Below are 25,408 nucleotides of genomic sequence, written 5' to 3'. Positions count from 1 at the left end.
AAATTATGATATGGCCAAAGAAAATAACACTACATAGCAATTTCAAATGATGTAAATGCTTAAATATTAATATGGAATGATATTCATGAACTATTAAGTGGGAAAATTATATCTCATTTGAATAAAAATGTAGCATCTATAAGCATAGAAAAATGAAAAATTAAGTTGATAACTGGGAGGTACGATTATAGGTGATTTTATTTTCATTTTATTTTTTCTGTGTGTTTTACTATAAGCATATGTTCAATTTTTAAAATATAGCTAAAATATAGCTAAATAGTTAAAAAAAATAGTACTAAGGGCTTCTAATAGATATCAACAGTCCCTGGAGGAGACAAATCATGAGAGACTATGGACTCTGAGAAATAAACTGAGGGTTTTGGAGGGGGGTGAGGGAATGGGTTAGCCTGGTGATGGGTATTGAAGAGGGCACATACTGCGTGGAGTGCTGGGTTTTATACACAAACAATGAATCATGGAACGCTACATCAAAAACCAATGATGTAATGTATGGTGACAAACATAAAGAAAGTAAAAAAGAAAGAAAGAAAGCAATCAGCAGTCCCTGCCCCACTCCCCCTTAGCATCTCATTTCTTTTCTTAGAGGCAACCTCTATCAGCTCTTCTAGCTGTATCCTCTGATTTTTCCCCTCCATATTTCTGAGAAATATGCTTGTATTACTTTCCTAATTCATTAATTTTAGACATTATTTATTATGGTGGATGAGGACTTAGCTCTTATACCACTACACTAGCTGCTCTTCACCATCTCCTCCCCAAATCATATCAGCTGCTTTTGAGAAATCATTTTTCAGTGTTTATATTATTATGATGATTTAAATATTGTTCATTTCTGAGACAAATGATGAGCTACAATTTGGTTTCCTTGGGCACTTGGGTGACTTGGTTGAGTGTCCGACTCTTGATTTTGGTTCAGGTCATGATCTCAGGGTCATGAGATCGAATACCGTGTCAGGCTCTGTGCTCAGTGGGGAGTCTGCTTCAGATTCTCTTTCTCCCTCTCCTTCTGTCCCTACCCCCGCTCATGCATGTTCTCTCTCTTTCTCAAAATAAATAAAGAAATTTTTAAAAAAACAAGTAAAATTCAGTTCCCTTTATTGTACATTTTGTTTTTATAATTCCCTGTTTTTGATTCGCTTAGTTTTCCATGTTCTTATTGCTAATTCTTTTCATACTCTCTGATAGCCTCTCAGTGAATTTTTCTGCAGAAACAATTAAGATAATCTATATTCATATTTTTTTCCCTAAGACCTCAGTCTTCATGCACCAGTCTATTGCTAGAGTCTATTGCTCTCTAGGTCTCATATACAGGTGTTACCATAGTACACCCCTTAATAGTCATCCTGGGTGTTCCCTTTAACTCTTGTCTGCATTTTGTCCCCAATTTCCTGTATCCCATTTCTTCTCTCTTTATTTACTTCCTTGTTTTGCTGGAGCGTGTCCTCTATGAGCATCCTGAGAAACGGTATATGAAAGGTAAATTTTTTGAGATGTGAACATCTGAAAACATCTCTACTATTTGATTGGTAGTTTGGTTGGGTATAGAATTCTAAATTGAAATAATTTTTTTTTATTTTTAAAAGATTTTATTTCTTTGACAGAGAAAGAGAGAGAAAGTGCACAAACAGGGGGAGTGGCAGGCAGAAGGAGAGGGAGAAGCAGGCTCCCTGCCGAGCAGAGAGCCCCATGTGGGGCTTGATCCCAGGACCCTGGGATCATGACCTGAGCTGAAGGCAGATGCTTAACCGACTGAGCCACCCAGGCACCCCTAAATTGAAGTAATTTTTGAAGGCATGGCTTCAATGTCTTCAAGCTTCCATTGTTACTAAGAAGTCTAATGCCATTTTTATTCTCAACTGTTTGTATGCAATCTATTTTTTCCTCTGGAAGTTTTGAAGATATTCTCTTTTTGAGAGAAATTTTACAGTGTTATTTCTTGATGTGGGTCTTTTTTCACTTATTATGCTGCGCAGTTAGTAGATGTTCTTAATCTGGAAACTTAGGTTTTTCGGGGAAATTTTATTGAATTATAATTTCCTTACCTCCATTTCCTTTGTTCTCTCCATCTGGGATTTCTATTAGATGACTATTGGACTTCCTGGATTGATACTATACATTTCTAAGCTTCTCTGTTTTCCCCATCTTTGGCTTTTGCTTACTCATTCTCAACTTTTTCATTGAATGTTTAAATTCTAGCTATCTTATTTTTAATGTTCAAGTGTTTTCATTCTCTGCTCTCTTTTTTAAGGAAAATTCTCTTCTTGTTTCATGGATGTAATATCTTTTTAAGGATCTGTAATTTTTCTTCTGTTTCCTGCATTGTCTCTGTTGCTTTTGAGTTCTTCTGTTTGATATGTTTTTCATAATGTTGCCTTTTCTCAAATATCAAATATCATAATGTTGGCTTTTCTCAAATTGGTAAATTGAGACCAGTATTTTAAAAAGTGAAATGAAACTTTGTAAGATGTGGGGGCTTAGATTTCAAAGTATGATCAGGCAGCAAGTTGCCAGAAGTATCAATACCTGAAGATATTTTCTGTGTTTTTTTCAGTTCTCCAGAAAAGGATTCTCTAGTCTTTTGCTTGGGATAAAGAGTCCTAGCTGCCAGTATTTTGGGAACTGGGCAAAGGAAGAGACTGAAGATCTTGTCGTTCAGTAAGAAGAGTTTTACTTAATCCTATTTTCAATCCTGTAGTCTCCATTGTGCCTGGTCTTCCTAAGTCTGGAGCCTCTCTGGTTTGATTTCTCCAGAGAATAAGCTTCTTGTCTCTAGTAGGGTGGAGAAGGGGTGGTTGTCTAGGTGGGTAAGTGGTGTGGGCTGGGGCCTGTCAATAAAATTGCTGCTTATAGAAATCCATTTCCATATTTCCAGCCATATGTTTCATCCTTGCTTTCTCCCATACTTGCTGCCTCTAATTCTTGAGCCATCTTGGTGAAAATCAACTCCTTTTTCATTAGAATACCTCTCTGAAAGCACATAGATTTCTGTTTCCTTTGCTTTGCTCAGTTATCTCTCCTCCACATAGTTTCTATCTTCCCAACATTTTCTACCTCTCTTACCTATTGTCTTCTCTCTTGTTTCTTATATTCTATGGGTTTAATCCCCTTTATAGTGCTTTTATGTAATTTATGAGGCTTGGGAAAGAGAAGAGATTAAGACATAGTTTGAATTCACCATGTTTAATCAGAAATCTACTGTCTCTTTTATAATTTAAAAAAAGCGAGCTACCTAGAACTGAAGACAGCATTCAGGTCTGATGTCCCTACTGTAGAAGAAAGCTAGACTGACACATCCCTTGATCTAAATGGAATTTATTTTCGGTTGTGGCCTGTTTTTTGTCCATGAATTTGTATTTGGCTGCCATTTAACTGAGAAGTGTAAATCTCCCCATTTCAAAGTGGTCAGGTTGGGTGTCCTGCTTTCATTTTTTTATGTCCTGGCTAGTACACTCCTGGATAGATCCCACTATTACTCTGTTGATTGTTGATAGATTCTTTTGCTAACATTTTATTTATTTACTTTGATGTTCACAAGAGAGATTGTATTTTTACTTTATTGCACAATTTATCAGAATTGGTATCAATGTTATACTGGCTTCTCAAAAAGATTTTGGGAGCTTTCCTTCTTTATACTCTAGAACTGCTAAAACAGCATTTGGGGGAAATTTGGGGAAAAAATAAACGAAGCTGGTTAAAAGTAACATGGTATCCAGGATTGGATCCTGGAACAGAAAAGGAACATTAGTGGAAAGACTGGTGAAATCTGAATACAGTTTAGAGTTTAGTTAATATTATTGGACCAGTGTTAATTTTGACAAAGATACAATGACTAGGTAAGATGTTAATGTTAGGGAAAGCCGAATGAAGGATATACGGGAACTCCCTGTATTATCTCTGCAACTGCTTTATACATCTAAAATTATTCCAAAATAAAACGTTTATATTTAAAATTAAAAAATGATCAGAGTGAGGTCCATCTTACAGATTTGTAAGAATTCACCTTTGAATCTGTCCATGCCTGGAACTTTTTTATCAACTTTCTCTTCCATGGTAATTGTCTTTTTAGATTTTCTGTGTCTTACAGGGTCATCTTATATTTTCCTTGAAAACCATTTGTGTCATCAAGGTTTTAAAATGTATTTGTGTAGTGTTAAGGAACATAATCTCTTATAGTTCATTTTTATTTTCTCTGTATCCATAGTTATTTCCCAATGTTATATCTTATGTTGTGTGGTTATTTATTAGGTTGTGAAATTAATTTGGTAAATTGAGACCAGTATTTCAAAAAGTGAAATGAACTAGAACAGAGAAATATAAATATATACTGCTTTATGGAACTTTAATCTCAAGCGCATGTATTATTTTCTTGGTAACCTGACAATATCTATCAAAGCACAAATGCACATAACTTTGACCTAGCAATTCAATTTGGGAACTTATCCAGATATGTAATTGCATACGTGCAGAAATGATATATGTACAACATAATTCATTGCAGCATTATTTATAATAGCAAAAGATTGGCAGTAATCCAAATGTCCATCAAGAGAGGACTACTTTTTAAATTACAGTACATTCATACGGTATAATACTCGGGTTGTCAAAAAGAATGAAGAAGTATTCTATGTATTGATATGGGAAGATACCAAGGATATATATTTTAAGGAGAAGAAAGCACAGTGTGGAACAAGGTGTATAATGTACTATCATTTGTGTTAAGAGGAGGACATATAAAATCTTTATTTATATTTGCTTATATAGACATAAACTCTGGAAAGAAAAGGAGAGCAGTGATTATAATGAGTGTGGGAACCGGCTGGATGAGGGCAGCATAGAAGGGAGACTTTTGACTATCTTTTTAAAATTATTATTTTGGCAAGAGCACACTTAACATGAGATCTGTCCTCTTAATAAAATGTTAAGTGCACAGTACAGTAATATATATCTTTTTTGTACAGTCTAGGGTTTGAATTATACAAATGAATTACCTATTCAAAACTTCAAAATATTGAGCAAAAGAAGCAGCAATCAGAAGAATAGGCACAGTGTGATGAGAATGCTTTCCTGTCCATGCAGCTCTCAGTGCAGGCAGAACTGAGCTGTGCTGTCCAGGGACCCATGCATGGGTGGGGGTAGCAGGCAGTGTCCTACGGGAAGGGGTGTCTCTTACGATGGGTCACAGTCACAGTTTGAGAAACCTTCTCTATTTTCTTCCCTAATCCTTATGTTTAACTCTTTAAAATGGCTCATCTGTTTCCCACAAGACCGTGGACTCCTTAGGCAGCGGGCCGCTATAATGTTGTTCACTCCAGGAACACCGAGGACCTGTTTATGTTAATTTCAAAGAAAGAGAGCCCTAGTTATTTGATCGGCATGTCATTAAATGGGCAAATACAGGAAACATCACAATAATTTGTCAGGATCCTCTTCCAAATATTTTGGTTAGCTTCTGAAGAAAACTCTCCTTCCTTTTAGGTAAATGGAAGAGGTGGAGAGCAGTTTATTCCAGACACGGAAAGCACACAGAATAGAACAAATGGTGGCAAGATGGCTACGGCGTTCGCGGGACAGCTCGGCCCGGTAAGGCTCCTGGGCTAGCGGAGATTTCTGCCTGTCAAGATTTGGTGTCCCTGTGGGAGGAGGTTTTGCCGGTCTTGGCAGCACCCGGGGATCGCTGTCTCCAGTGTGCTTTGTTCTTACACTATACAGTGGGGGAGGCATCAACAGATCTGTGATTTTGCTGGAGTGCCTTGCTGTCTGTCCCCCTTCCAACTCTCTTCCCTCTGTGTCTCTCCACAGACACCCACAACGTCTGCTCACACCAAACTCATACAGACATTTACGAACCCTCGCACACAAAAGGACTTATACACACGGGCACACTCATCCATACTCACATGTGCACCTACTCTCTGGAATATACACTCCTGCACTTGTGAACACACACTCACACGTACTCTCTGTCTCTCTCTGTCTCACACACATCCCTTGTCTTAGTATTTGATGTGAGGGTCAGGCGATCTGCTGTTTATACTCTTTCCCCCGTCTTTGTTTCCAGCAGCTGTTCCTTCCTTGCAGTCCCTGTTTCATTCTAAACAAAATAAAATGAAATCAAATACAGATCTGATTTGACTGCTACAGGAGAACTTAAAATATGTTCTGTTTCAAAGCATTCATTTTCCATCTCAGATTTCCCATCTGGCCCTGCCACAGAGATGAAATATCATGTGTCAGGTATTTCTGAGACACACATTCTTCCAAAGGAACTGGAAACAGCTGTTGTGCTGCTGAGCATATAAACCTTGCTTAGGACTGGGCTGCCCTGTAGCCAAGGGCTGGGATCCTCACACGCTGCGTTGAGGTCAGGTTGGTAGAGTTAGCCCTGTGTTATAGTTGAAACATCTGAGGCTCACAGAAAGACTTGTTAGAGATCATCCCCACCCCCTGTTCAGAAATTGTTGATGGGTCCCTAGTTCTTAGAGGATCAGCATTTTTGATTCGGCATTCAAGACTCTTCATGATTGACCTACAGTCCTTTACAGCTGTTTGTCTTACTGGTCTGCTTCCTTTGCATCATACTCTAGCTAAAGGAATTATTCATTGTTCCCTGCTCCAGGCACCCCCTTTTCTCCTTTCACCCCTCAGACCAGGGCTCCTGTGCCAGATCCCTTCCTCCCAACTTCATGCATACAGAACCCACCCACAGCTCAAGGTCTGGCTGAAATGCTCAGTCTTCCAGGAAGTGTTGCCCAGCCCATAGTTAGACCTAACCACTCCCGTGGGACCCCACAGCATTTGATTGGCATCGGCAGCACAGTCCTCCTGGTGTGTTCAACGTATTTGAGCACATCTCCGTTTTTTCCTTCTGGACAGTAAGCTCTGAACGCAGGGAAAGTATGGGCCTCTCATCTCTGTAACCCAGAGGTGATTGAGTCCCAGGAGATTGACTGCAAGTGGTCAAGTAGTACTTGATGGTGAGTGAGGAAACTGCTAGGTACATTGTTTCCTAAAGTGGGTTCTGCAAAAAACCTAGTCCTGTGTAATGCTGCTCCACTAAAGGTTTGGAGGTGTCGCAGCCCATACCCCACTCCCACCCACCTCTGCTTGCATTTTGCACACAGTGCATTTTAGCACATTAAAGGCTCCACGAATACCTGCAGAAAAGAGAACTGTGTAACTTTAACTTGATGGTTCCTAAATATTTGAGTTGGTACTCTCTAATATCCTGCTTTTCTCATGATGTAAATAAAAGGTGACATTGACCTATAGGAAGTTTTCTTTCTTTTTTTTTTTAAGGTTTTAATTATTTGAGAGAGAGCATGAGCAGAGGGAGGGAGAGGTGGGGAGGGCCAGAGGGAGAAGCAGGCTCCCTGCTGAGCAGGGAGCCCGGATGTGGGGTCAGATCCCAGGACTCTGGGATCATGTATGACCTGAGCCAAAGGCAAATGCTTAACTGACTGATCCACCCAGGTACCCCAGGAATGTTATTTTATCCAACATCTTTTTTGAGATATATTTTACATATCATGACATTTACCCACTAAAAGTATATAGTTCAGTGATTTTTAGTATATATTTAGTATATGTACAAGATTGTGCAAAAATCACCACAATCCAATTTTAGAACATTTTCAATACCATAAAAAGAAACCTCATGCCGGTTAGCAGTCACTCCCCATTTGCCCCTCCCCCAGACAACCACTCATGTACTTTCTGTCCCCGTAGATGTGCCTGTTCTGGATATTTCACATAAACAGTATCATATAATATGTGGTCTTTTGTGCCTGGCTTCTTTCACTTAGCTTTATGGGAACAGGGTTCATCCATGTTATAGCATGTATCAGTGCTTCATTTTTATTACCAAATAATACTCCATTATGGAATATTTTCTTTGTCCATTCATCAGTTAATGTACACTTGGGTTGTTTCCACTTTGGGGCTACTATGTATAATGCTGCTATGAACATGTGTGCACAAGTTTTTGTTTGAACACATGTTCTTATTTCTCCTGGGTTTATACTTGGGAGTGGTAGAGATGGGTCACATGGTAACTTGGTATTTAACCTCTCGAGGAGCTGCCAGACTGTTTTCCAAAGTGACTGTATCATTTTACATTTGCACCATCAGTGCATGAGGGTGCCATGTCTCCACGTCCTTGACCATTCTTGTTATTATCTCTCTTTTCTGTTGTGGCCCTCCTAGTGTGGGTGAGGTGGAATCTCACTGTGGTTTTGATTTGCATTTTCCTGATGGCTAATGATGTTGAGCATCTTTCCATGTGTCTCGACAGTCTTGTTTTCCAAGTGCTTGAGAAAGAAGAAAAAGAGGGAAAGTTTCCTGGCAATATGCATGGAAGACATCATTCCTGTGTTTCTAGGATACATTTGGCCTTGCTTAAATTGCTTCTCATCTCTCATCTCACAACCTTGATACAGGCTGGTTTCTTGGGGTCCTCAGATTACCTGAAAATGATCAAGATCCGAAAAGCTAAGTTTGGGGGAAGTAATTGCAATTTCCCCCGAGTGGAGTAAATGATACCACCGATGACCAGCTGCTTAAGAAACCTGGGAGTCATCCTGACTCTTTTACTCACAGTCTGCCCCGACCCCATCAGCAACTCCTATCCATTCACCTTCAGACATTATCTCAGATCTGTCCCCCTCTCTGTCCCTGGTGGCACTGCCATGGTCACTTAACTCTTTCTGTGATCCAGCCTATTCTCACCCTGAAGCCATAGTGGACTTTTCAAAATACATACCACTCCTGTCCCACATACTCACCCCTCCACACCCCAAACTGGTCAGGGGCTCACCTGCCATTTTACCATGGCCTGCAAGCCCCTTTATGATCTGGACCCAGCGTAACTCTCCAACCTCATCTTGTTCTTCCTGCTTCCTTGGCAGAACTGGTCCCCCTCTTTGTTCCTTTCAGAGTAATTAGCCCTCATAACACTTATAATATATCCATTGATTACTTATCCATTGTCTACTTCCCCTCCCCCCCCCCGTTATTATACGACTTTCTCCTCTCAACTTACCTGCCACATGTGAGACCAAGGACCATAACTGTCTTGTTTTACAAAGTATCTTCAGCCCTGGAGGACTGCATAGTATGTAATAGATGTTCAATAGATTTTTATTGATTAAGGGCTTTCATAATGAGGAATTAAATTATTTATTAAAATATATTTAGGGGCGCCTGGGTGGCTCAGTCGGTTAAGCATTTGCCTTCAGCTCAGGTCATGATCCCAGGGTCCTGGGGTCAGGCTCTCTGCTCAGCAGGGAGCCTGCTTCTCCCTCTCCTTCTGCCCCTTCCCCTCGCTCATGCTCTCTCTCATGCGCTTTCTCTCTCTCTCAAATTAAAAAAAAAATCTTTAAAAAACTGTATTTAAATTTTACATCCTTCCTTCTTCCAAGGAAAATTTTTGATGACTTACAGTTTTAAAACGTAGAAATTTTTAAGTAAAGATGGAAATGTTATACCTTGTAAACCAGTTAGATGTGGGATTTAACATTTGAGTACTAACATTGGATCTGAGTTTTTTGACAGCCAGGGCAAGAAATGAAAGAAGTACATTAACATGTTTTCTCCAGTCCAGAAAAAGAAAACCTAGAAGTTCATCTGCAGTCATATAATTTACATGCACCTTATTACAATCTTGTTATTTTTTCCAGACTTTCAAAAGCTTCCAATCATTTCAGCCTAGTTGTACTTACTTTACTTGTGATTGCCATTTTTTCCATAAAATTTAAACTTTATTTCTGACTCTAATTGAATTGTCTAGGAGCAAATTAGTCAAAATAGCCATTTCCATTTCCAAACATTGCTAAACAAATTGATAACCTTTATGGACCTGGGGTTAAGTTAGAGCTCTATAATGCATCTTAAAATAGGTGATTTTCTCCGGAGGAGTGGCAACTTTCAAAATTGCTTTGATTTCTTAAAATTTCAGTTAAGTTTCAGTGGGTGGTTATTACTACAATCAGTCAAATTCAGATAGTGGTGCTCAGTTAGAATGAGTGTGTATGCTCGGGTAGGTGCAAGCCTAGTGAAACCTATAATTGTAGGTGTGCAAAATTATTCAGATGTTGTGAAGATGACTATTCTCCCACCACCTATGTTCATATTCCAACGTAAAAATAACATGTATAGTGTCAGTGCTCTTTTAGAAATAGTTAACCCCAAAAGGGTGCCTGGGCAGCTTAGTCAGTTAAGTGTCTGCCTTCCGCTTAGGTCATGATCCCAGAGTCCTGGGATCGAGTCCCCAATTGAGCTCCGCGTCGAGCCCCACATCAGGCTCCTTGCTCAGCGGGGAGCCTGCTTCTCCTTCTCTCTTTGCCTGCTGCTCCCCCGGCTTGTGCTCTCTTTCTCACTATCTCTCTCTGTCAAATAAATAAATAAATAAAATCTTTAAAAAAAGAGAAAGAAATAGCTAACCCCACAAATGGTCACTGTGACATATTTTGAATTTCTGTATAAATAATGCAATAAAATCTACTTAATAAGAGCTGCAAACATAGTGACATTATATCATAACCTAATTTTTAACCATTTTGCTTTGGACTAAATTGTCATCTTTTTACTAGCTTTGTATAACTATAGAAATGATGACATGAGAAAGACTTAGGTTTGATAGAGTGGGGGATATATTTGAGAAGGGACATCCTAAAGATTTATAAATTACATGAAGTGTTCTATTCTTTAAGTTAGGTAGTGTTTACACAAGTGTATGTTTTATAATTACTATTTTAAGTGCACACGTATGTTTTACATATTGCAATTTACTGATACATATTTAATATTATCCTTAAATTAGAAATGAAGACAGACTCAGTGAGTGGGAAAGGAACACAGAAAGTATCTGGGAGGCTGTAATGTTCTATTTCTTGACATATACACATGTGCACATATATATGGTATAATATTTGTCACAATAAAAATCATCTTGGGGGCACCTGGGTGGCTCAGTCATCAAGCGTTTGCCTTCTGCACAGGTCATGATCCCGGGGTCCTGGGATCGAGCCCCGCATCGGGTTCCCTGCTCTGCAGGAAGCCTGCTTCTCCCTCTCCCACTCCCCCTGTTGTGTTCCCTCTCTCCCTTTCTTCTCTCTCTCTCTGAAATAAGTAAATGAAATCTTAAAAAAAAAAAAAAAAAGCAGACTGATCTTTGCCTGGGGATGGACAGGGAGATACCCAACCCGGTTCTTGGGCTCTCCGAGGGGTAGAAATTGAAAAGAGGCCAAATGGGTTTCAGGCAAGGCTTTATCGGGGCTTATGCTCCAGCACAGGGGAGGTGCACAAAGGAAACAATCCTCAGGCAGACTCCCCAGGGAGAGTTTTTCAAAGAAACCCAAGAGAGGAAAGGGTCCCCTGGACCCTTATGTTTGCTTGTGTTTCCTCTCTCGCTGTCTCTTTCTCTGTCAAATAAATAAATAAAATCTTCAAAAAAAGTCATCTTATATCCAAAAGAATAGTATAATTTTCCACTTAATTATACCATTTTTCCCTCCTACCAAAGTTTTGGCTTTTGTGTAGTTAAATGGTATTCTCTTAATGATTTATTTGATTGCTTCTAAGCTTAGAAAATCTTCATCCCATAGTTAATTAAATTTCCTATTTAATAGCTTAAAAATACCTTATGTTTAGTTCTTTAATTTGGAGTTTATTTTAGGCTATGAGATAAAGATCTAACTTGATTTTCCCCCGAAACAGTAAGTAGTTATTTGCATCACCATTGACTGCAAGTGATCTTTCTTTTCTTCGATGATTTATGACCCCTCTTTTACCATCTGTGAAATTCCTCTTTCTGTGAGTCAGAAATTGGATCTCTTTCAAGGCTAACTATTCTGTAGCATTATTCTGCTTATTTTCACACCCTTGTGTTAAATTTTCAATTTTTTTACCCTTACTTGCAATTCCTGCATATAAACTTTAGCATAATGTTATTGTATTATTAAAACAACCCAGCATAAGATTTCCTGAATTCTCTTATGCTCAATCTAGAAGTATGTGTTTTATAGAACCAGTTTTAAAAAAACATGAGGAGCTTAATGCAGCTTGGTGCTTGGTGCTTGGTTTTATCCTCAGGGCTTAAAAAGATTTCTTTCAACTTACCTTGAATCTTAATACTAATGAACACACATGCATATGTTGCAGACACGTGCACACACCCACACACATCCACACAAGCACACATGTATACACCTGCCTGTGTGCGCGTGCACTGGTATCATGGCATCTTCGTGTCAGGAGCCCTCCCTGTTGCTTTTACATGTTTTCCAAATGTACTTGTTCACTACAACCATAAAAAGACTATTTACTAATTATAGGCATGGCCTTCTTTGGCCTTTCTAATATTCCGAATGATATAGAAAGACTACTTCAGGGGCGCCTGGGTGGCTCAGTCAGTTGAGCGCCTGGCTTTGGCTCGCATCATGATCCCAGGGTCCTGGGATTGAGTCCTGCATTGGGCTCCTGGCTCAGTGGGGAGCCTGATTCTCCCTCTGCTTCTCCCCCTGCTTGTGCTCTCTCTCTCTCTGGCAAATGAATAAGTAAAATAAAATAAAAAAAGAAAAGAAAGACCACTTCAGGCATCAACTTTGGCTTCTTGACCTATGGGCAGAAGCGGGAAGATCTGAGAACAGGCTGGAAGGCTCCTGCACTGCACTTTCAGAGTTGCCCTCATCTTCTGAATCTCCTTTCTAAAGTAATAATAGAATAATTTCTTCTCTCAGCTGTAGGCCTTGGTCCTATAACATTATACTCCCAGTCTCTTTGTTGCATGGTCCCTAGAAACTGTCATAAGCATAGTCCTATGATTATGACTACATGCTACATTTCTTTCTGGTAGGGACTGCTCCCTCTATTTCTGGTTTCTTTGAATAAACCTTAGATTAAAAATCCAGTTTATACCAGTCTTAAGCTTTTAAAATCATTCAAACTGAAAGTCTAATACACTGTTTAAACATAGATTCAAAATAGTTTCTCCACATCCTGCTGGAACTCAGAGGTGAATTCTTTGTTGTTACAAGATAGAAGTAAAATATATTTTCTGATCTATCAGAGAACAGATAAAAAGCCAGAGAATATTGGAAGCATAATCTATTTCCGTGTGGTATTTTTTCTTTTTCAGTGTTGATCAATTCGGTGTGAACGAATGACCCATAAAATATAGAATTTGTCTATATGAGACTACTTTCTTAAAAAGATTTTTATTTATTTGAGAGACAGATAGCGAGAGAGGGGAGGAGAGGGAGAGGCAAGCTCGGGACCCTGGGATCACAGCCCGAGCCGAAGGCAGACGCTTAACCAACTGAGCCACCCAGGCGCCCTGCATGAGACTATTTTTATGATAAATGTAATGTGTTTGTTTTTTCTAGTCCTACTATAGTCCTACTATAGACTAGATCCAGTTATCTGACAGAATTCCACTAGTGAAGCCACAGGTCTTACGCTGTTCCAATGTAAATCATAGGAGTGATCTCAGATTTGTGGTTTGAAGCCATTACAAAATGAACCAGACATAGGATTTTGGATTATCAGTGCTCAGTCTGATGTTTGTAAGATGCTTCAGAGGAGGAAATTTTGCTTCAGAGAGCAGTTCCTTCAGCTCCCCATTCAATATTAAACATTCTTTGTGAGAGGAGGCCATGGTTTGGTCATGTTCTCAAGCAATCCCTTTCCAAACAAAAGCTGAAACGTGGCCTTTGGGAAAAATGTCAAATGCAGACTTCGAGCCAAAGCCACTGACACTGTGCAGGGATGAGTCAACACAGTGGGGCCTTTTTTGTCTACCATTGTTGAGGAATGCAACCTTCCAAAGGGAAAAGTCAGATAAATGAAGACTACCCATGTGAAAAGCATCCAAATGGATTATATTTTAACCCTGTGGTCTGGTTTGTTTTTTCTTTTATTCTCCATATGTTAATAAGCCTTACTCTGTGCCTAGCATTGAGTTTAGCACATGGGACAAAAAAGACATGGTTTTTGTCTCACAAATTATAGTCTCTATATATAGAGGACAAGAGACTTCACGTTGGTCATTGCAAATATTATGTATATTTCTAAAAGAGGTGTGCATGTTCTGTAGGTGTGTTCAACAGAAGGAGACTGACAGAGTAGGGGTTGAGTGTGTTGGGTAAATTTCTGGAGAGTGTGTGCTTTTAGGGCTTATGGGGGCTGAGGGAAGATTCTAGGTAAAGGGAAGAGCTTGTGCAAAGGCCAGTGTATTTGAGGAATACTACAAAGGAGACTACTTTGGCTGGAACAAGAATATCAGGAGAATGAATGGCTTGGTTGTCGAGGCTAGAGTGGTGGGCAAGAGCTGTGTTAAGTCGTATCAAGGATTTTGAATGAGGCCATTCAGTCAAGGGAGACATCCGAGCAGGGCTGCATTTATAAAATCAGTCTGGGTACTTGATAGAGAAGCATTCAGGAGAGACAAAAGTGAAAAGTAAAGAGACCAGTTTGGAGACTATTGGAGAAATCTGTCCGCAGGACCGGTAATGGCAGCCTGAAATGGAATGGTGGCCGGGGAGACAGAAATGGACATTTTTTAAAAAGGTTTTATTTATTTATTTGACAGAAAGATAGCCAGAGCAGGAACACAAGCAGGGGGAGTGGGAGAGGGAGAAGCAGGCTTCCCACTGAGCAGGGAGCCTGATGCGGGGCTCGATCCCAGGACCCTGGGATCATGACCTAAGCGGAAGGCAGACACTTAACGACTGAGCCATCCAGGCACCCTCCGAAATGGACATTTTTAGAGATCTTTTGGTGTTGTGACTGATCAGATAGTAGGGATGAGAGCAGGGTAAAGTCAAGAATGACTCCCAAGAGTCCTCATGATACCATTTACTGAGCTCTGGAACATCGAGAAGATGAGTCCCTATTTAGTCATAGGGCTGAGCTGTATTGCCAATTTAGCAAACAAAGGAAAATGACAAATATTGAACTCTGTTACTTACATTCAAGTTGTCTGCTATTTATTAATGGTTATGCATACATTTTCATCTTTGCCAATCATTTGAAGTACTGTTTCATATCATGATTTCTGTATACAGCATTTTGCTCATGTATTCACCTAATAAGCATAAACGCTTCCTCTGGGCAAAAGATCTTCACTCAGCACTCAGAGTATTTAGGTCTAGAATAATCCAAGCTCTCCCTTAGGAAGGGGATCTGAACTATAGTTTAGAGGATGCCCTGAAAGGGTATGTTCTAAGCTGTGTTTCCATGTATGTCTAAAGTTCTGAGGCTTGTGATACTTCACTGATGAAGAGTCTTGGAGTAATTCTTTACTATGCTTGGTTTATCCTCTGTTGAGTTATTTTGAGTTTTTCCACTATTCTAAATGAAGCTGTGATAAATATTTTTGAATATTTAAGAGGTAGGGTGTTTTGAGTTCATACTCTGGGACTTTACTAGGCCTGGGGAACACAGAATAAATAGATATGACCCTTGTCTTTTAGAAATTCATGGTCTAATATAAATAATAATTTATTTTTTTGTTTGAGGTTATTACTTTAAGGAATGTCAGTCAGAATGGTAACAGGAGGTCAAAGAAAATGATCAAATTTTAAATTCATGTTACAATTTCCCTAATTATTTTCTAGAGAGATTGAAAAGCCAATGTATATGGTCAGCCTTAAATCCCAAGGCCCACACATGTTGGGCTTTATTATTTTTATTTATATTTGGTGCTTTACTTGACATGTAATAGTACTCTGTAGCCCTTTCAGTTGTGCTTCTTTAATTAATAAGGTTGTATATTTTCTGTGCTATTTATCAACTTTATTTCTTCATGTGCAAGTTATCAGTTCACTTGCTTTGAGCATGTGAAATCTGGATATTTTACTGCATGTATTTATGCCCATTCTTCATATATTTGTATCATAACCAGTTTCCCCCCAGAATTTTATTTTTTTAAACTAATTTACCTTGGGGCACTTGGGTGTCTCAGTTGGTTAAGCTTTGGACTTCTGCTCAGGTCATGATCTCGGGGTCCTGGGACTGAGCTCAGTGTCTGGCTCTGCACTAAGCAGGGAATCTACTTGTCTCGCTCTCTTTCCCTCTGCCCCTCCCCCCACTCCTCTCTTTTTCTTTCTCTCTCAAATAAATAAATAAAATATCTTTTAAAAAACTGATTTACCTTATTTTCAACAGCTTTATTGAGATACAATTTACTTACCGTACACAATTCACCCACTTAAAGCATACAATTCAATGGTTTTTAGTGTACTCACAGAGATGTACAACCATTACCACAATCTATTTTGGAAGATTTTTTTCACCCTAAAAAGAAACTCCATATATATTGGCAATCACTCCCCATTTCCTTCCAGAATTCCCCTGCTTTCAGCCCTAGGCAGCCACTACTTGTCTCTATAGATTTGCCTATTCTGAACATATCCCATAAGTGAAGTCACACAGTATGTGTTTTTCATGGCTGGCCTCTTTCACTTAGTAGAATGTGTCCCAGGTGCATCCATGTTATAGTCATGTATTCATATTTCATTCCTTTTTGTTGCCAAATAATATTCTGCAGTGGAATATTTTCTTTGTCATTTCATCAGTTGATGTACATTTGAGTGGTTTTCACTTTGGGGCTATTATGAATATTGTTATGAATATTTTTGTGCGAGTTTGTGTGGATATATGTTTTCATTTCTCTTAGGGGTATATGTAAGCATGGCATTGCTGGGTCATATGGTGTTCAACGTTTAGTCTTTTGAGGAACTGCCAGATGATATCAGGGTTCCATTTTCTCTACATCTTTGTCAACACTTGACCTGTCTTTCTGATTATGGGCCATCCTAGTGGGTATTAAGTGGCATCTCATTGCGGTTTTGATTTGCATTTCCAAAATGGCTAATAATGTTGTGCATCTTCTCATGTACTTACTGGTTGTTGGTGTATCTTCTTTGAAGAGATGTCCACATAAATCATTTGCCCACTTTTTAATTGAGTTATTTTTCTTTTGTGTTACAAGGATTCTCTATATATTCTAGCTGCAAGGTCCTTATCAGATATATGATTTGCAAATGTTTTCTCCTGTTCTGTGGGTTTTTTCACTTTCTTTATTGTGTCCTTTATTTTTTTAAAGATTTATTTATTTATTTGAGAGCGCACATGTGAGCACAAGCCAGGGGAGGGGCAGAGGGAAAGGGAGAGAGAGAATCCCAAGCGGATTCCGTGCTGAGCGCAGAGCCGGGACTTGATCTCATGACCTGAAATCATGACCCAAGGCAAAATCAAGAGTCGTATGCTCAACTGACTGAGGGGCGCCTGGATGGCTCAGTCGTTAAGCGTCTGCCTTCGGCTCAGGTCTTGATCCCAGGGTCTTAGGATCGAGCCCGGCATCGGGCTCCCTGCTTGGCGGGAAGTGTGCTTCTCCCTCTCCTGCTCCCCCTGCTTGTACTCCTTCTCTCGCTGTGTCTCTCTCTGTCAAATAAATAAATAAAATCTTAAAAAAAAAAAAAAAAGACCGAGCCACCCAGGTGCCCCTTAATTGTGCCCTTTGAAGCACAAAAGTTTTTAATTTTGTTGAGGTTCAGTTTATCTGTGTTTTCATTATGGCTTGTGCTTTTGGTATCGTATCAGCCTAGCACCTAATAATACACATTCAACTAATTTGTTTCAATGAGTTAGTGAATGCTTTTTGAGGCTGTGTTTTGTGTTTTTATCCTGCAACTCCACTAACCTTACTTTTTTAGCACCAGCAATCCTCTTTGTTGATCATTTTCTAGTTGTACCATCATCATCTGTTTAAAAACAAGTGGGATTTTCCATTTCCTGTGTTTATTTTGCCTCTTACTGTTTTTCCTTCTCTGATAACTATTACGCGCATTTTTCCTGCTATATTAAATAGGAGAAATGTCTAGAGTATCCTTCCTGTTGCTCTTTTTTAAAAGAACGTAAATGTGATTTTTGGCGCTCAGTATACTATATTATTATTTGGGAAGGCCCTTTTACAGCTTTAAGGTTTTGTTTTGTGGGTTTTTTTTTAATCAGGAATGGCTATGGGCTTTATTCACTCTACATTTTCAGCTTTCTGCTTCTTCCCTCTCATTAGCTCCGTCTGCTGACGCTTCTCAGTATGACCCTGTGCTTGCGTAGAAGAAATCCTCTCTTTGCTTCTAAGCTGGTGGGGTCAGGTCATCATCTGGTCAGACAGCCTAAATCAGCTCTAAGCTGGGGTGTGAGGAGGTCCTTGTTGGATAATGTGCATGAGATCTTGTACTTGAGTTTGTCACACGCATTTTGGCTCTGTGAATCAGTTTTTAGGTTTCCCAATCCTTGTTGAAATTTGAGATCATTATCAATGACAGGTGATTTTCAGATAAGTGGGGTCCTGTTGCATTAAGCAGAGTTCTGGACAGTATTTGGTAAATGGATGAGAATAAATGATAGGGCCTAACTGCAGAGCCCCAGGGGAGCTGTTACTCCTCTATATTCTGTCATTTATTATGACAGTAAACACCTCATCCCATCCCCATTTGACCTTTCTCAGAAAGAACCGCTGTCTCGCAGGGAGGAGAAGTCATTTGCCACAGACAAATGAGAAATAGCTCATGACTTGTCTTGTGGTTTTGAGAGAAAGAAAATACAAACTTTTAACACTACCTGCTTTTAGATTTACAGAGAACATACATGTTTTTAAAGATTACTCTAGGGGGAATCTTCACTCTCCGGGGATTTCCTATTGGAATCCTCACAGTTATGAATTTCATCTCAAAGCCCAAAAGAAAAAAAAAATCTCCAAAGAAACAATCCATCTGTGGAATTAGTCAGCCTCAGACGTTCAAACTGAACAACACCTCGTTCCTGTTCACCGTCCCTGTTTTTCCTCTTCTGTACCTCTGCTGAATCACTGCCCCCTGCCTGATGCCTGGCCCGACATCCCCCCATCCCTGCATCCCGCCCATCCCTGCATCTCCCCCGCATCCTTGCATCCATCCACTCAGCAGCAGCTACTGAATATCTTCTGTGTGCCAGGATCTGGGATGTGTAGATATACCCTCGACATCTCTCAAGGTGCAGCTCAAATGTCCCCTCTTCCAGGCAGCAAATGCTTTCCTGGTTCCTTACCGCCTACCTGGCAAAGTGGGAACTGCTCTCCCCTTTCTCTGAGTGCCCAGAGCACTTCACGACTTCTCTTTTACAGCCTGGTACTGTGCTCTACCAGTTTCTGTGCCTTCGCTCTGTCAAGAGGAGAGTTGGGGTGTGCTCCGCCCTGCAACGTCCCCCTCCAGGATACCTAGGGCTGTCCCGGTTTGTGACCACTACCTACAATCCCCCTCTGTCTCTTTTTTATAATACTCCTTCTCTTCCAGGGCTAAAGTTGCTGCAGCTGATGGGTCCCCCGGGATCCCAATCCAGACCCTCACCCCTGTGAAACACACAGTAAAAATAGACAAAGATGCCCTCCTCCAGGACTACGGATTTCACATTTCCGAGAGCCTTCCCCTCACAGTGGTGGCCGTCACAGCAGGTAGGGGCTGACTGGGAAACAAGAAAGGAGTTTGGCTTTTCAGGAGGGGAGAAATAGCCCTGGATCTCTTCTCATCTCTCTGTCCTAGAACATAATTTCGAAAATGCCACCCTAGGAAGTTAGAAAGGGCACATCTAATTCTGACCTAATTCTGTCTAGAGCTCTGTACCTTCCTTTGGTGCGGAGAGGGAGGAAGCCCCAAGTGCACCTGCTGATCGGAACCCCAGGCTCCTGCTGGCCTGGACCAGGGCTTTGCCCACCCGTGGCTCCCTGGCCAGTCTCAGGGCAGTGACGGTATTTGGATCAGCTGGCCCTCCTCTCTGAAACCCTGCATGCTCCGAGCTGGGGAGAGTTGCTGGCCAGAGAGTAATAGAACTTACTGATTTGTTTTCACTTGAGTCTTTGTAAAATATAGGCTCTCTCAGGGTGAAGAAGAGCATGCTGGAAATGTCTAGTGTTTGTTTTCATACATCAGCTATGTATTGATGTTAGATCTGGAACTAGTTAAAATCTACTGATTTCAGTTTACACACACACACACACACACACACACACACACACACACACACACACCCAGAGTTCTTTATAGATGAATGTAGTAGATTCACCGGCCAGCTCTGTTGATTCTGGGGGTTTCTGCTAGTTTTCTTTCCCAGGACAGTCTCCTAATATCCCTTGAAGGTGATGGGACGATACGTACATTATTCACATTTTGTAAACAGGAAAATAGATCCATGTGAACCCAAAGCTGGCTGGGGATGGGGGTGGGGAGGGGAGTGACCTGGTGCCCAGGGGACTGGATCAACCTGCCATTCATTTGTGTGGCTATGACATCTTGGGGTCTTGGCTCTCCTGGCATGAACACCAATTACTTCTCTGTCCAACAGGAAGCTCTGCTCATGGCAAGCTTTTCCCTGGTGATCAGATCCTCCAAATGAACAACGAGCCTGCCGAAAGCCTTTCCTGTGAACGAGCAGTCCATATACTGAGGTACTAAATTGCCTCCATCATCCGCAGAGTCACACAGATGATCACAGGGCAAAGATGGGTGACAGGAATAACATAATTGATCTCCCCATGGTTTTAGTAGGATCCCGTCTCCTTAAAGTGGCAGCCTTGTTTGAGAATTCCATCTCGGTTACCATGTGCTTCATCCGCCTAGAGAAGCGATAGGGGGCAAGGACAGGGTGCTCTATCTATCAACCCCCTGCTATGCTAGACCCCACGCTGGGCACAGCAGGCAGTGTAGTTAGGAATAATACACGGTAAGGATTTCTAGGATTGTTGTAGCATATGCCAAAGACTGGACTAAACATGCCAAATTGTTAGTTCTTCTTTAACCCTTCTGAGAGCTCTCCTTAAATGCCTGGTTGGTGTATATGTAGTTTCTCTGCTTCTGCCTGTTGGCTTTGTGACTTGCGTCAACGCCTCACTTTCTGGATAGACTGGGATCTGCCTCAGAGCCGGCACAGAGTGAGCGCTCAGTTGAATGAGCCAACAGTTGCTGACCCTGGTTTTATGACAGAAGAAGGTCAGCGATAGGAGTGAAGAGCGCTGACAGACATCGCGTCGGCACCTGTGGGTTTTGTCTTTCCAGTTTGTCACTCAACACTGTTTCGGTGACTTTAAATAAAGAGACATGAGAAATAGAGTTACATGAAAGCCAACTTGAAGATACTTACTATGCCTTTTTTGTGAGTGGTGTTGGGTGGCTTTCGTTTCTGAGGGCCTCTCATGGGCAGCACATACTGAACGGTGAGGAACAGTGACAAAGCCAGAATGAGACGAAAATACGGGATATAGTCTTCGCCCTCAGGAGGCACACAGTCTTGCTGCGGAGAGACACACATACGTAGCTTACGATTTACAGAGACTCCATCAAAGTGTAGAAAATAGAATCCTTTCAGCCAAGCCCAGTATTGCTCCTGGATTGCCAGAGAATAAGTTGAGTGGGTGGGACAGCCCAGATAGGATTTGATGATTTCATTTCTACACAATGAAGCATGGTGATGGAAATCATGAAGTTTGCTTTCCCAGTTATTGGGGTGATTTTCTCAAAGATGATCAATGTCCACAAATTAAGTTTAGATTTTCAGTGATACTAATATTTCTGCCAGGCTAGATCAAACTCTGACTAACAAGCAAAATTATTCTCAGTTTAAAGCAGTAGGTCGGAATGTGGGTGTGTGGGTAACATCGAACCCAGCCTGTTTACTGAGCACCTTGTGTGGGAAAGGAGCCCTGTGGGGCAAAGGGACTGCACTCCCCACACGCTGCAGTCTGGGAGTGCAGGAATGACTCACGTGCACCCCTGTGAAGTTGAGGGAAGACATTGCATCAGGAAGCCAGAGGAAAGGGGCTGTTAATGTTACAGATTCCTCCAGCTTGTGGGGAAGTTGGGTTTGACAAAACAGAGGAGTCCAGAAGGATTTCAGGTGTACCTTTAATGCTGGGTAGAATTTGGCCCACAAAGGTGGAGGTGAAAGATGAACCAGGCAAAGAAGTGGTAAGTAGGAAATACTGGGTGGGGAGCGGGGAAGATGCTGAGAAGGTCAGTTTGCCTGAGGCACCAGAGGCCTAGAGGAAAGTTCTGGGAAGTGAGGCCCACATGGTGAAGGGTCTTGAATGCTGACACAGCAAGTTCAGGTGTTAGTCTCCGTGTGGAATGGCGAGCCATTGAAGACTCTCAGCAGGGATGTGACTTGATGTGTGCTGTGCATCTGCGCTCTTTGTCATACACTGCATGTGCAAAATCCCAGGACTGCTTTTTTTTTTTTAAGCTTAATTCCCACTGCCATTGCCACTTATAAAGGGAAAAATCCAAGCAAAACATGGCACAATGAAACTTCTCTAATCCCTCCTGATAACTGTGAGACCTAATGTCCTTTTAAGAGCAATTTATAACAACCTTGGTTTGTTGTAAATTATCTTGGGAAAGGCCTGTTCTTCTATAAAATGGAAAAGAGGCAATCCCTAGACACTTAGAAACCGCAAGTTGATTTTACCCATTTGAGGAAGCAACACACCAGCAGCAATTGGCCTAAATGTTCATATTGCAAGAAGTCAAATGAAATTATTTGCAAACAGCTTCTCTATGTAGCGATGGCAAAGGAAAAGGAAATATGAATTGATTTTTTTTCAGTTCTGTTCTCCAGTACAAAATGGAAGTTTGGCCAGCATCTGGTTGACTTTTGTCACTTTTGGAATCTAAGAGATAATAACAAGACAGAAATGTCTAGTATCTTGATATATGATTTGGCTTATTACACTGATTTTGTGTGCCCAAACACCACAAGCTGGTTGGCTTTTATCTGATAAATGCAATCCACATTCATTCATTCAATCTAGTGAAATGTTTAGCCTAAGTTGTCTGAAATAGCAACCTAAGTTATCTGTCTTATGGCTATGTTTTCTCTTAAAAAAATTTTTTTGGACATAAACCTAGCTAGTGATCATACAAACTGCATGAGTTCTCCATCATAAAGACTAAATTAAATCTAAGTGACTTAACTAAGTGGCTGCAGGTGTAGACTAGATTGTAGAGGCAAGTGTCTAATAAAGATTCCCTCCATGGGGGGGGCACTCTGGGGCAGGTTCAGCTCCTCTGCAGACCCCTGCTTCCTTCAACGTCTTTCTCGATGTTGCTGAACCAAAAAAGCTGAAGCAAAAGAGGCTGCTTTGTAATCCTGCCAGTCTTTTTGACCCTGACACGCACACGCACACACGCACACGCACATCATCCAAAGTGATGAAATGGTTTTATTTTTATTCTTTTTTTTTTTTTTTTCAGGGAAGCTGAAGACTCTCTTTCAATCACAGTTGTTCGCTGCACGTCGGTAAATCTCTTTCTATGTCCTGTTAGTTTTCCCTTTCTCGGCCTCGAGACTCCAAGTCCCCAGTGGGATAATCCCTCAGAGAACAAATAGGGAAGGCAAATGCAGAGGGGACAGCAGCCAGGACATGGGTGGGCAGGCAGTCAACGTTGCCTGAAGACAGCTGATGAGTCAGTGCTGTAGAGGAGACAGGTATGGATCAGTCCAGGCTTCCAGAACTTGTGGTCCAGCTAAGGAGACAGATCTGGGACTATGCAGAGCGGGACGATGACAAGGGCACCAAACTACAAGTTTTAAGATAAGTTTGTGTGTTATGACTTTGGGCAAGTCATTAACTTTCAGTTTTCATTTTTGTAAAACAGTGATGATGACAATAATTGTCTTGTCTCTCTAATGGGTCGTTATGAGGTGTTGGATGTGAAAGTGTCTTGTCAGCCCTGAGGTTCATCACAAGGCAAGGGTGTGGTGTAGATGATGTGCTGGGAGGAAATGGCAATCCCAAACACCACAGGCCAAGGAGCCCTTTCTCTGTGATCTAGGGGAAAGTATATAATCAAGTCCTAAGAGAAAGAACTACCAAGGAGGAAGAGTTGACAGAAAATTCTCATTCTGAGAGACTTTAATGCATACCTCTTAGCCTTGGGCACATAAAGATAAAAAAATAAATAGGGGCATGGAGAATTTCATTAATGCATTTAATAATCTAATCGACCACATACCACTCTATCAAAAAAACTCAATAAATTCCCCAAATAAGAAACTATATAAGTCTCTTTTCCAGAATATAATGAAATAGAAATTAATAACTACCAAAAACTTAATTAAAACTGTCCAGCCATTTGGAAATAAAAATGCAATCTCCCAAGTAAAGATGGGGTCAGATAGAAAAGCAAAACTACCATTATAGACTAGTTAGAAGAAAATTTAAAATTAGAAGTGTCGGGGCACCTGGGTGTCTCAGTCAGTTGAGCAGCTGCCTTTGGCTCAGGTCACGATCCCAGGGTCCTGGGATCTAGTCTCACATTGGGCTCCCTGCTCAGCAGGAAGCCTGTTTCTCCCTCTCCCTTTGCTGCTCCCCCTGCTTGTGCTCTTGCTCTCTCTCTAATAAATAAATAAAATCTTTAAGAAAAATAAAATAAAATTATAAGTGTGCTTTTTAAAATTTATGTGCAGTCAAAGCTATACTCAGAGTAAAATATATAGTCTTAGGTGATTTCATTATTGAATAAGGAAGTAGGTCAAGTGACTATTCAGTGCAAGAAGTTGGAAGAAAAGACTATAAAACATAAAGCAGAATAAAGAAAATAATAAAAGTTAAAATCTAAATGATGCTTTGGAAAACAAAAATTGTAAAGTTAATAAATCCCAGAGTCAGTCCTTTAAGGGAAAAAATAAGAAAAAAGGAAATCTTCAAGGAAAAGAAATAGGTGGACCCTATGTGAAGGAAAGTAGAATATTATGAAGGATGTAAACACTTTTTTTAATATAAAAAGAGATACAGACCATGTTCTTTAATGGGAAGACTGTTATAAATACATTGGTTATTCTCATTAATATATATTCTTACTCCAAATTCAAACTCCCGTTGGGACTTATATTTGAATTTTGGCAAAGTTTATTGAAGGGACACATCAAGAAAATCTTTTTTTTAAAGATTTTATTTTTTTTAAATTTTTATTGTTATGTTAATCACCATACATTACATCATTAGTTTTGGATGTAGTGTTCCATGATTCATTGTTTGTGCATAACACCTTAAAGATTTTATTTATTTATTTGTCAGAAAGAGCAAGAGAGCACAAGCAGGGGGAGTGGCAGGCAGAGGGAGAAGCAGCTCCCCACACCCCCAGCTGAACAAGGAGCTCAGTGCAGGGCTCCACCTGGGACCCTGGGATTATGACCTGAGTCAAAGGCAGACCCTTAACCAACTGAGCCACCCAGGTATCCCTTATCAAGAAAATCTTAAAAAAAAAAAAAAAGTAATGGAGCACCTGGGTGGCTCAGTCAGTTCAGTGGCCGACTCTTGATTTCAGCTCAGATCATGATCTCAGGGAGGTGGAATTGA

The 25,408-nt window shown here is 40.5% G+C and overlaps 1 protein-coding gene across 8 annotated transcripts in view; it reads left to right on the top strand.

Annotated features, from left to right (window-relative positions):
• The first annotated feature begins 5,494 nt into the window (after positions 1-5,494).
• The window catches only part of FRMPD1 (FERM and PDZ domain containing 1), a 50,024-nt gene continuing 30,110 nt past the window's right edge, over positions 5,495-25,408 (top strand). For 4 of the 8 annotated variants that reach the window (XM_025888692.2, XM_073876715.1, XM_073876716.1 and 1 more), the window contains exons 1-4: positions 5,501-5,601; positions 19,353-19,510; positions 20,398-20,500; positions 23,301-23,346. In XM_025888692.2, coding sequence (XP_025744477.1) covers positions 5,501-5,601; positions 19,353-19,510; positions 20,398-20,500; positions 23,301-23,346 — 408 coding nt within the window. Of the gene's footprint in view, positions 5,602-19,352; positions 19,511-20,397; positions 20,501-23,300; positions 23,347-25,408 lie in introns of all 8 variants that reach the window. The other 4 variants (XM_073876717.1, XM_073876719.1, XM_073876721.1 and 1 more) reach the window with 4 other exon arrangements.

This window comes from Callorhinus ursinus, unplaced genomic scaffold (genome assembly GCF_003265705.2).
Source record: "Callorhinus ursinus isolate GAN/ISIS: 27379988/994484 unplaced genomic scaffold, GSC_fseal_2.0 scaffold24, whole genome shotgun sequence".
NCBI lineage: Eukaryota > Metazoa > Chordata > Mammalia > Carnivora > Otariidae > Callorhinus > Callorhinus ursinus.
This window is presented reverse-complemented; position numbering and strand designations above follow the sequence as displayed.